Here is a 9,570-nt window from a genome sequence, read left to right as displayed (position 1 = left end):
CCCAAAGGCAGTGTCAGAATTTTAACCCAGCTCAGTCTGACTCCAAATACCATCCTTTACTCACTAAGCCCACTGCTTATCTATTGAGAACTGCCCAAGTAGCTGCTATCGCAGTGGGAGTTGGAGAAAGAGCTGTCAGAGTGCGTGTCCAACGGTCATGCAAGGCAAGGCAGGCCAGGGCTTGTATTTGGTTCACAGGCTTGGGCAGAATGCGAAGTAGGCGCAGAAAGAGCAGAACCCTGGAGTCCGGAGCTTGCACGGGATGTTCGGCTCGGTCAGAAGTCCCCTCTGCTGGGAGCCGCGCTGGCTCAGGCCGGTTGCCCTGGCACGCGGGGAGGCGAGGCTACACGTTCGAGGCCAACCTGGTCAACACTGATTTAAAAAAAAAAACACAAAACTTTAACAGAAGTCCCCTCTGCTTGCAGAGAGCACCTACCGAGAGCCCCATCTATCCCTTCAGGAAGGGGAAGTGGTATGTGATGCTGGGGAGGTAGACTGGGCAGGAAAACTAAGCCAGACATCAAAATCTAAAGCTTTGCTTCAGCCGCGAAAATGCAGGTGCTCAGAAACTCGAGAGCAAACAAGACAAAGAAAATGAAGACGCTGTCCTTGAGATTGTTTATTTCCTCGTGACTACTGGGATGAGTAAAAAAATGAAATATGCTTATTAAACGTGTGTCAAAACATAATACACACCTACTCGCAAACGTAGCAAGAGAGGTTGCTTTAAGAAGCGCGACTCTTCAGCGTCTCGTGACCGCCGGTCTCTACAGGCTGTTCACACTAGCCAATCAGGAGCCAGGAAACCTCCTAGAGGGCCGGAAACTTTCCAAGGCGCCCGCCGATTGGCTGTACTTGTGGAGGGCGGGGCCGGGGCCCCCAGAGAGGGAATTAGTGAGCTGGTGAGTGGGCGCCGCTGCCACCGCCCCCGCCGCCGTCGTCTCCGTAGCAGCCTTCGCCACGCCGGGGTCTTCAGGTGAGCAGGCCCTGCTCTGGTCCAAGGACTCCCCATTCCCGCCGCCGACCGCTTACTCACCGGCCTTGGAGCCCGCTCCGCGGGGGCCCGCCCCCTTGGCGGACCACGTGACCCAAGTTCAGTGACCCCTGACCTCCTCCCCCCGCACCCCCCACCCCCGATCTGGGCTGGGCGAGGCCGGGTGGGAGGATGCGCGTCGCCGAGGCCCGGCCCGCGGAGGTCAGTGTCCACGCCTCTTCGCCAGCTTGACTAGTGGCTGAGGATGCGGAGGAGAGGTGGCTGCAGAGCGGGAGACTTTGGTCACAGTCTAGACTTCGTGTACTGGCATATAATAGGAAACTTCGTCTGCGCCTTTCGCGCGGGTGGACTAAATACTCCCATTTTACAGATAGGGAAACTGCAGCTTCACAGTGATCTATTGGCGGGTCTCGGGTCACCGAGGGGTGGGTCCCCAACCCATGTCTTTGGGCTGGGATTCAGGCCTTGTTCCCCACACAGCTGGCGGCTCCTGAAGCGGCATAGAGTAATGATTAGGAGCAAGGGTTTGAGTCCCCGCTCCCCCACCTACTTACTCAGTGCTTACTTCGTGATCTTGGAGAGGTAGTGGAACATTTAACCTCTGAGTTTTGATTTCCTTGCTTGTGAAATAGACGAAATACATAATAATATCATATTATTGAGGATATAGTGAAGTAATCATATAAAGCACTTAGCTATGTCTCAGGCATAGTACAGTGCTATTCGTGGCCCGGCGCGGTGGCTCACGCCTGTAATCCTAGCACTTTGGGAGGCCGAGGCCGGCGGAGTGCCTGAGCTCAGGAATTCAAGGCCAGCCTGGGCAACATGGTGAAACCCTGTCTCTACTAAAATACAAAAAATTAGCCCGGCGTGGCGGCGTACGCCTGTAGTCCCAGCTACTGGGGAGGCTGAGGCAGGAGAATTGCTTGAACCAGGCAGGCGGAGGTTGTAGTGAGCCGAGATCACACCACACTGCACTCCAGCCTGGGTGACAGAGCGAGACTCCGTCTCCAAAAAAAAAAAAAAAAAAGCTCGTCGGGCCAGGCTCGGTCTTCTCACGCCTGTAATCCCGGCACTTTAGAGGCCGAGGTGGGCGGATCACCTGAAGTCAGGAGTTCCGGACCAGCTTGGCTACCATGACGAAACTCTGTCTCTACTAAAAATACAAAAATTAGCCGGGCGTGGTGTCGCAGGCCCACCTTGGCCTCCGAAAGTTCTGGGATTAGAGGCGTGAGCCACCGGGCCCGGCTACAAATTCTTATAACTGGTTTGAAGGCAGAGTGCAAGGACATTGGGGGATCTAGGAAGACATCCCTGAGGAGGTGACATTTGAACTGAAATCTGAAGGAGTGAGTAGCAGTTCACTAGACAAAGGGATTAGGGGTGGAGGACAGGGAGGAGAGAGTTTCAAGTGGAGAAAACAGCGTTCAAAGGTCCGAAAATAGGTGTATTTGAGGAAATGAAAGGAGGCCACAGGTGGGAATGCAGAACACAAGAAAGTAAGAGGTAAGAGGTGTTGCAGAAGTAGGCAGCACATGCAGAGCTTCCAGAGCCGTTGTTCAAATTTGTTCTTTATTTCAAAGACAATGGGGAGCCATTGGGAAGAGTGCTGCGCAGAAGCCACATAGCTGCCCTTGGATGTAGGGACCTGGACGTCACTGGTGACCCATTGATCCCTGCCAGAGGAGTAGTGGGGGCAGTGCCTGGGTGGGTCATCGTGGATCTGGGCCTTCCTGTCTGAGGTGTTGATGCCTCACTGTGGCGCATGTGAGTCTACCTTCTCATTGTGGTGTGCGTTGTTGGAGTGAGTCATCAGCTACTGTTTTTGTCGGGTTCTTATTGTGCCGTATCCTGTGAAAATACAGGTTCCTGCATTTAGGCCTTGCAGCCAAACTGGGGAAGACCAAACACATAGGCAGAAAGCCCAGCTACTATCCAGCCTGGCCAACATGGCGAAACCCTGTCTCTACTAAAAATACAAAAATTAGATGGGCCTGGTAGCACGTGCCTATAATCCCAGCTACTTGGGAGGCTGAGGCAGGAGAGTTGGGAGCAACAAGAACGAAACTCTGTCTCAAAAATAATAATAATAAATAACAAAAATTAGCTGGCCGGGTGTGGTGGCGGGCACCTGTAATCCCAGCTACTCGGGAGGCTGAGGCAGAGAATTGCTTGAATCTTTGAGGCAGAGGTTGCAGTGAGCCGAGATGGTGCCACTGTACCCCAGCCTGGGCGACACAGCGAGACTCAAAAAAAAAAAAAAAAAAAAAAGACTGGGTAGTGTATAAAGGAAAGAGGTTTAATTGACTCACAGTGCTAGGGAGGCCTCAGGAAACTTACAATCGTGGTGGAAGGGGAAGCAAACATGTCTTTCTTCACGTGGCTGCGGCAAGGAGAAGTATCGAGCAAAAGGGGGAAACCATTAGATCTTTTGAGAACTCACTCACTGTCAGGAGAAGAGCATGGGGGGAACTGGCCCCTTGATTCAGTGATCTCCACCTGGTCCTGCCCTTGACACGTGGGGATTATTACAATTCAAGGTGAGATTGGTGTGGAGACACAGCCAAACCATATCAATCGTCTCATTTTCATAGCAACCCTGTGAACTGCAGAGGGCAGGGATTATCGTGCCTATTTTACAATTCAGGACACAAGGGCTCAGACTGATGAAGACCTTGGCCAAATTCACATAGAAAGTGACAGGGCAGGAATGGGACCTAGTTCTGTGAACCCCAACGCCTGGACTTTCTCTAGCTTCACTGTTCTTGTCCCACTGGCCAGTCTGTTTCCTTCTCTGAGCCTCAGTTTCCTCGTCTGGGTACTCAGAGCTCCTTGTTCAGAAACTGCAGAGCACGAGCAGCAAGGCTGGTGTGGAGAGTCTTGGGTCACACTCCTGGGCTCTTCAGGAGACTGGGGCAGCTTTTCCAATCTTCCTTCTCCACTCCCAGCTCCACTGGGGCCATGTCGGAGCGAGAGGAGCGGCGGTTTGTGGAGATCCCTCGGGAGTCTGTCCGGCTTATGGCGGAGAGCACGGGCCTGGAGCTGAGCGATGAGGTGGCGGCACTGCTCGCAGAGGACGTGTGCTATCGTCTGAGAGAGGCCACGCAGGTACACTCCCCTCACCCCCGATACCTCCAACTGTCCTTGTTCCTGCCTTTTTACCAACCTCTACCCTCATTGATTTACTCAAGTGTACACTGGGTGCCTGCTCCATACAACAGAGACGGTCCACGCCTTTACAGAGCTCTACTTGTAGCTGTCTGGGCCTCCAGCAGACAAAACGCTTGCCAGGCGTCTTCCCATGTGCTCCTCACAACAGCCCCGCTGGGCAGGCAGAGCGGGTACATACTCACATTCTACATGTGAGAAACTGAGGTGTTGACAGATGTGACACCTGGGGGGTGTTTTTGTACAAGAACAGAGACGGAATCTAGGCTTTTTTTTTTTTTTTTTTTTTTTTTTTTTTTGAGATGGAGTCTGGCTCTGTCGCCCAGGCTGGAGTGCAGTGGCCGGATCTCAGCTCACTGCAAGCTCCGCCTCCCGGGTTTAGGCCATTCTCCTGCCTCAGCCTCCGGAGTAGCTGGGACTACAGGCGCCCGTCACGGCGCCCGGCTAGTTTTTTGTATTTTTTTAGTAGAGACGGGGTTTCACCGTGTTAGCCAGGATGGTCTCGATCTCCTGACCTCGTGATCCGCCCGTCTCGGCCTCCCAAAGTGCTGGGATTACAGGCTTGAGCCACCGCGCCCGGCCGGCTAGTTTTTTTTTTTGTACTTTTTAGTAGAGACGGGGTTTCACCATATTAACCAGGATGGTCTCGATCTCCTGACCTCGTGATCCGCCCGTCTCGGCCTCCCAAAGTGCTGGGATTACAGGCTTGAGCCACCGCGCCCGGCCTCTTTTTTTTTTTTTTTTTTAGCGACAGGGTCTCACTGTGTTGCCCAGGCTGGTGAAACTCCTGCCCTCAAGCAATCCTTCCTTGGCCTCCCAGCACTTTGGGAGGCAGAGGTGGGTGGATCACTTGAGGTCAGGAGTTCGAGACCAGACTGGCCAACGTGGTGAAACCCCATCTTCACTAATAATACAAAATTAGTCAGGCATGGTGGTGGGTGCCTGTAATCCCAGCTACTTGGGAGGCTGAGGCAGGAAAATTGCTGGAACCCAGGAGGCAGAGGTTGCAGTGGGTCAAGATCGCGCCACTCGGGTGGATCACCTGAAGTCTGGAGTTCTAAAATTACAAAAATTTAAAAAAGAAAATTCTAAAAATACAAATATTAGCCAGGTGTGGTGGTGGACGCCTGTAATCCCAGCTAGTCAGGAGGCTGACGCAGGAGAATTGCTTGAACCCGGAGGCAGAGGTTGCTGTGAGCCGATATCACGCCATTGCACTCCAGCCTGGGCAACAAGAGCAAAACTTCGTCTCAAAAGAAAGATCGCGCTGCTGCACTCCAGCCTGGCTGGTAGAATGAAACTCTGTCTCAAAGAAAAAAAAAAAAATACTAGTATATGTTTACTGTAGACGTACATATGATATGAAAACATAGAAAGAAAAAGAAAGTGGCCAGGTATGGTGACTCACGCCTGTAATCCCAGCACTTTGGGAGGTCGAGGTGGGCCGATCATGTGAGGCCAGGAGTTCGAGACCAGCCTGGCCAACAAGGTGATACCCCGTTTCTACTAAAAATACCATAAAATTAGCCAGGCTTGGTGGCGTGCATCTGTAATCCCAGCTACTTGCGAGGCTGACGCAGGAGAATCGCTTGAACCCAAGAGGCGGAGGTTGCAATGAGCCGAGATCGTGCCACTGCACTCCAGCCTGGGCAACAGAGTGAGACTCCATCTCAAAAAAAAAAAAAAAAAAAGAGAGTGCCAGGCACAGTGGCTAACGCCTGTAATCCCAGCACTTTGGGAGGCTGAGGCGGGCGGATTGCTTGAGGCCAGGAATTTGAGACCAGCCTGGTCAACATGGTGAAACCCTGTCTGTACTAAAAATTACAAAAGTTAGCTGGGCGTGGTGGCAAGCACCTGTAATCCCAGCTACTTGGGAGGCTGAGGCAGGAGAATCGCTTGAACCCAGGAGGCAGAGGTGGCAGTGAGCCGAGATTGAGTCACTGCACTCCAGCCTGGGCGACAGAGCGAGACTCCGTCTCAAAGAAAAAAAAGAAAAGAGAAAAAGAAACTGAAATGTCTGTTCCTCCACCTACTTTTTTTCTCTGTATCAACTATGATTACTCTCATAAAAACCTAAGTGGTATTATATTAAACATCTGGTTTTATAGATTGCCTTTCTCAGTTAAAAATATGTTGGACATTCAGGTTGTATTCCGTGCCATATGCAGGTATATGTGAATGAGTTTCTGTAGGTTACATTTATAGAAATAGAATTGCTAAATGAAAGAATACGAACATTTAAAATTGTAAAACATGAATAAGGTGATACACTGCCTTCCAGAAGAATACCATATTCATGTTTTACAGTTTTCTGGTGGATCCAATGCAGTCTGGGCCCTTCCTTTTAGGTTGCACTCCAGGACTTGCAGACGAACTCCAAGATCGGGGCGCTCCTGCCTTACTTTGTTTATGTGGTTAGTGGGGTAAGTGACCAGGCTGGGACAGGGAGAGTGTTTTGTAAGGAAGAGATGACCCAGCAGGTGTAGGGCTCGTGGCAAGTGCTGTCAGAATGGTGGGCTCCTGCCTGTCCCCTCATGTTCCCCTAAGCTACCCGCTTCTCCCAACAGGTGAAATCTGTAAGTCATGACCTGGAGCAACTGCACCGGCTGCTGCAGGTGGCACGGAGCCTGTTTCGGAATCCACACCTGTGCTTGGGGCCCTATGTCCGCTGTCTGGTGGGCAGTGTCCTCTACTGTGTCCTGGAGCCACTGGCTGCCTCCATCAACCCCCTGAATGACCACTGGACTCTGCGGGATGGCGCTGCCCTCCTGCTCAGCCACATCTTTTGGTAGCCACTGGGCATAGACCTGAGCAAAGGGTGGGATTGCTGCAGAGCCAAGTGGGTTGGGGTAAGGAAATGGGGCAAAGCCTCTGGCTTTGAGGGTCTATGAGAAGATGGGAAACCTTTTCCCTCGGAGCATCCTAGCTGGTGTGCTTTGACACACTGGGATTCTGAAAATGGGTTACAAATACGCCAAGGTATTGGTTCTTCAGCCCTCAGGTTCTAGGCCAGTCACCCCTGGCAGCCTTCTTCACTTAACCCCAGCACGCCCGAGTGTACTGTACAGATGCTGTTCTCTTGGTGTTGTCTTGTGCCCTGTTGGGTGGCACTGTGCCTCATTCCCCTCACTCACTGAATGGTGCTCCCACAGGACTCATGGGGACCTTGTAAGTGGCCTCTATCAGCATATCCTGCTGTCCCTGCAGAAGATCCTGGCAGATCCTGTGCGGCCGCTCTGCTGTCACTATGGAGCCGTGGTGGGGCTGCATGCTCTTGGCTGGAAGGTGAGCATCCCGGCCTTTCTCACAGACAGAGCCGTAAGAACTCCCATTTGTGTTAGAAAAATAGTACTTGTGTGTCTTTATCTCCAAAAGGGTGTGTGCCTGCCACTGCCATGTATTGAGTTCTGGCCTTAGGCCAGCCTCAGTGATAGCTTGACTTTCTGTATGTAAATGTTTTATCCTTTCGAAAGTCCTGTATGACAGATACTGATGTCCCCCCATTTTATAAATTCCTGCCCATTCTATATTACCACATTAAGAAATACCTTCAAGGCCGGGCGCAGTGGCTCACGCCTGTAATCCCAGCACTTTGGGAGGCCGAGATGGGCGGATCACGAGGTCAGGAGATCGAGACCATCCTGACTAACAAGGTGAAGAAACCCCGTCTCTTAAAAATACAAAAATTAGCCGGGGGCGGTGGCGGGCGCCTGTAGTCCCAGCTACTCGGGAGGCTGAGGCAGGAGAATGGCGGAAACCCGGGAGGTGGAGCTTGCAGTGAGCAGAGATCCGGCCACTGCACTCCAGCCTGGGCGACAGAGCGAGACTCTTTCTCAAAAAAAAAAACAAACAAAAAAAAACCAAAGAAATACCTTCAATTCCTGTTGTACTGAGCATTTTACACATGAATAGATACTGAATTTTGTCATGACTTTTAGCATCTATAGAAATTATCAAATGATTATGTGCTTTAAAAATTAGGTGTTGGCGCCGGGCACAGTGGCTCATACCTGTAATCCCAGCACTTTGGGAGGCTGAGGCAGGCACATCACGAGGTCAGGAGATCGAGACCATGCTGGCTAACATGGTGAAACCCCCTCACTACTAAAAATACAAAAAAATTAGCCGGGCGTGGTAGTGGGCGCCTATAGTCCCAGCTACTCAGGAGGCTGAGGCAGGAGAATGGCGTGAACCCAGGAGGCGGAGCTTGCAGTGAGCTGAGATCGCACCACTGCACTCCAGCCTGGGCAACAGAGCGAGACTCTGTATCAAAAAAAAAAAAATACAAGTTAGGTGGGCATGGTGGCACATGCCTGTAATCCCAGCTACTCGGAAGGTTGAGGCGAGAGAATTGCTTGAACCTAGGAGGCAGAGGCTGCAGTGAGCCAAGGTTGTGCCTCTGCACTCCAGCCTGGGCGAGAAGAGCGAAACTCCATCTCAAAAAAATAAAAGATCCTACCTTTTAATACTATCACAGTGGCAACACCTTTTTTTTTTTTTTTTTTTGAGACAGAGTCTTGCTCTGTCACCCAGAATGGAGTGCAGTGGCGCAATCTCGGCTCACTGCAAGCTCTGCTTCCTGGGTTCAATTCTTCTGCCTCAGCCTCCCAAGTAGCTGGGACTACAGGCACCCGCCACCACACCTGGCTAATTTTTTATATTTTTAGTAGAGATGGGGTTTCACTGTGTTAGCCAGGATGGTCTCGATCTCCTGACCTCGTGATCCACCCGCCTTGGCCTCCCAAAGTGCTGGAATTACAGGCGTGAGCCACCACGCCCGGCCACTTTTGAGATTTTTATTGGAATTACATCAAATGTATTAGATTAATTTTGAAGGGGAGTGATACGATAGTAAGTCATCCTGTCCACGAAGGTATCATATCTCCATTTTTTTTTTTTTTTTTTTTGAGATGGAGTTTCGCTCTTGTTGCTCAGACTAGAGTGCAATGGCGTGATCTCGGCTCACCACAACCTCCACCCTGACCAGGTTCAAGCGATTCTCCTGCCTCAGCCTCCCAAGTAGCTGGGATTACAGGCATGTGTCACCATGCCCGGCTAATTTTGTATTTTTAGTAGAGATGGGGTTTCTCCCATCAGGCTGGTCTCGAACTCCCAACCTCAGGGAATCCACCCATCTCAGCCTCCCAAAGTGCTGGGATTACAGGCATGAGCCACCGCGCCTGGCCTATATCTCCATTTTTTTTTTTTTTAAACAAAAGTTTATTCTTAAATGTATAACAGCTCTAAGACAACCCTTAATTCCAGCTATAGGTGTCAAAGGATGTTATGGCAGGGAATACAGATGTTTAAATATAGATGAAATAAAGGGTCACCATCTCCTCAGGCACAAGGAACAGCTTACTTTTTGCCAGATTTCTTTTTTTTTTTTTTTTTTTTTTTTTTGGTGG

At 51.0% G+C, this 9,570-nt stretch overlaps 1 protein-coding gene and 1 pseudogene across 1 annotated transcript in view; one reads left to right on the top strand and one right to left on the bottom strand.

The window, feature by feature from the left end:
- The first annotated feature begins 890 nt into the window (after positions 1 to 890).
- The window catches only part of TAF6L (TATA-box binding protein associated factor 6 like), a 17,119-nt gene continuing 8,439 nt past the window's right edge, over positions 891 to 9,570 (top strand). Inside the window, exons 1-5 of the mRNA XM_025355769.1 lie at positions 891 to 976; positions 3,943 to 4,102; positions 6,511 to 6,585; positions 6,730 to 6,950; positions 7,315 to 7,447. Coding sequence (XP_025211554.1) covers positions 3,956 to 4,102; positions 6,511 to 6,585; positions 6,730 to 6,950; positions 7,315 to 7,447 — 576 coding nt within the window. The 5' untranslated portion in view covers positions 891 to 976; positions 3,943 to 3,955. The remainder of the gene's footprint in view (positions 977 to 3,942; positions 4,103 to 6,510; positions 6,586 to 6,729; positions 6,951 to 7,314; positions 7,448 to 9,570) is intronic.
- LOC112607215 overlaps positions 9,389 to 9,570 on the bottom strand; it is a 4,315-nt pseudogene continuing 4,133 nt past the window's right edge.

This window comes from Theropithecus gelada, chromosome 14 (genome assembly GCF_003255815.1).
Source record: "Theropithecus gelada isolate Dixy chromosome 14, Tgel_1.0, whole genome shotgun sequence".
Classification (NCBI taxonomy): Eukaryota; Metazoa; Chordata; class Mammalia; order Primates; family Cercopithecidae; genus Theropithecus; species Theropithecus gelada.
This window is presented reverse-complemented; position numbering and strand designations above follow the sequence as displayed.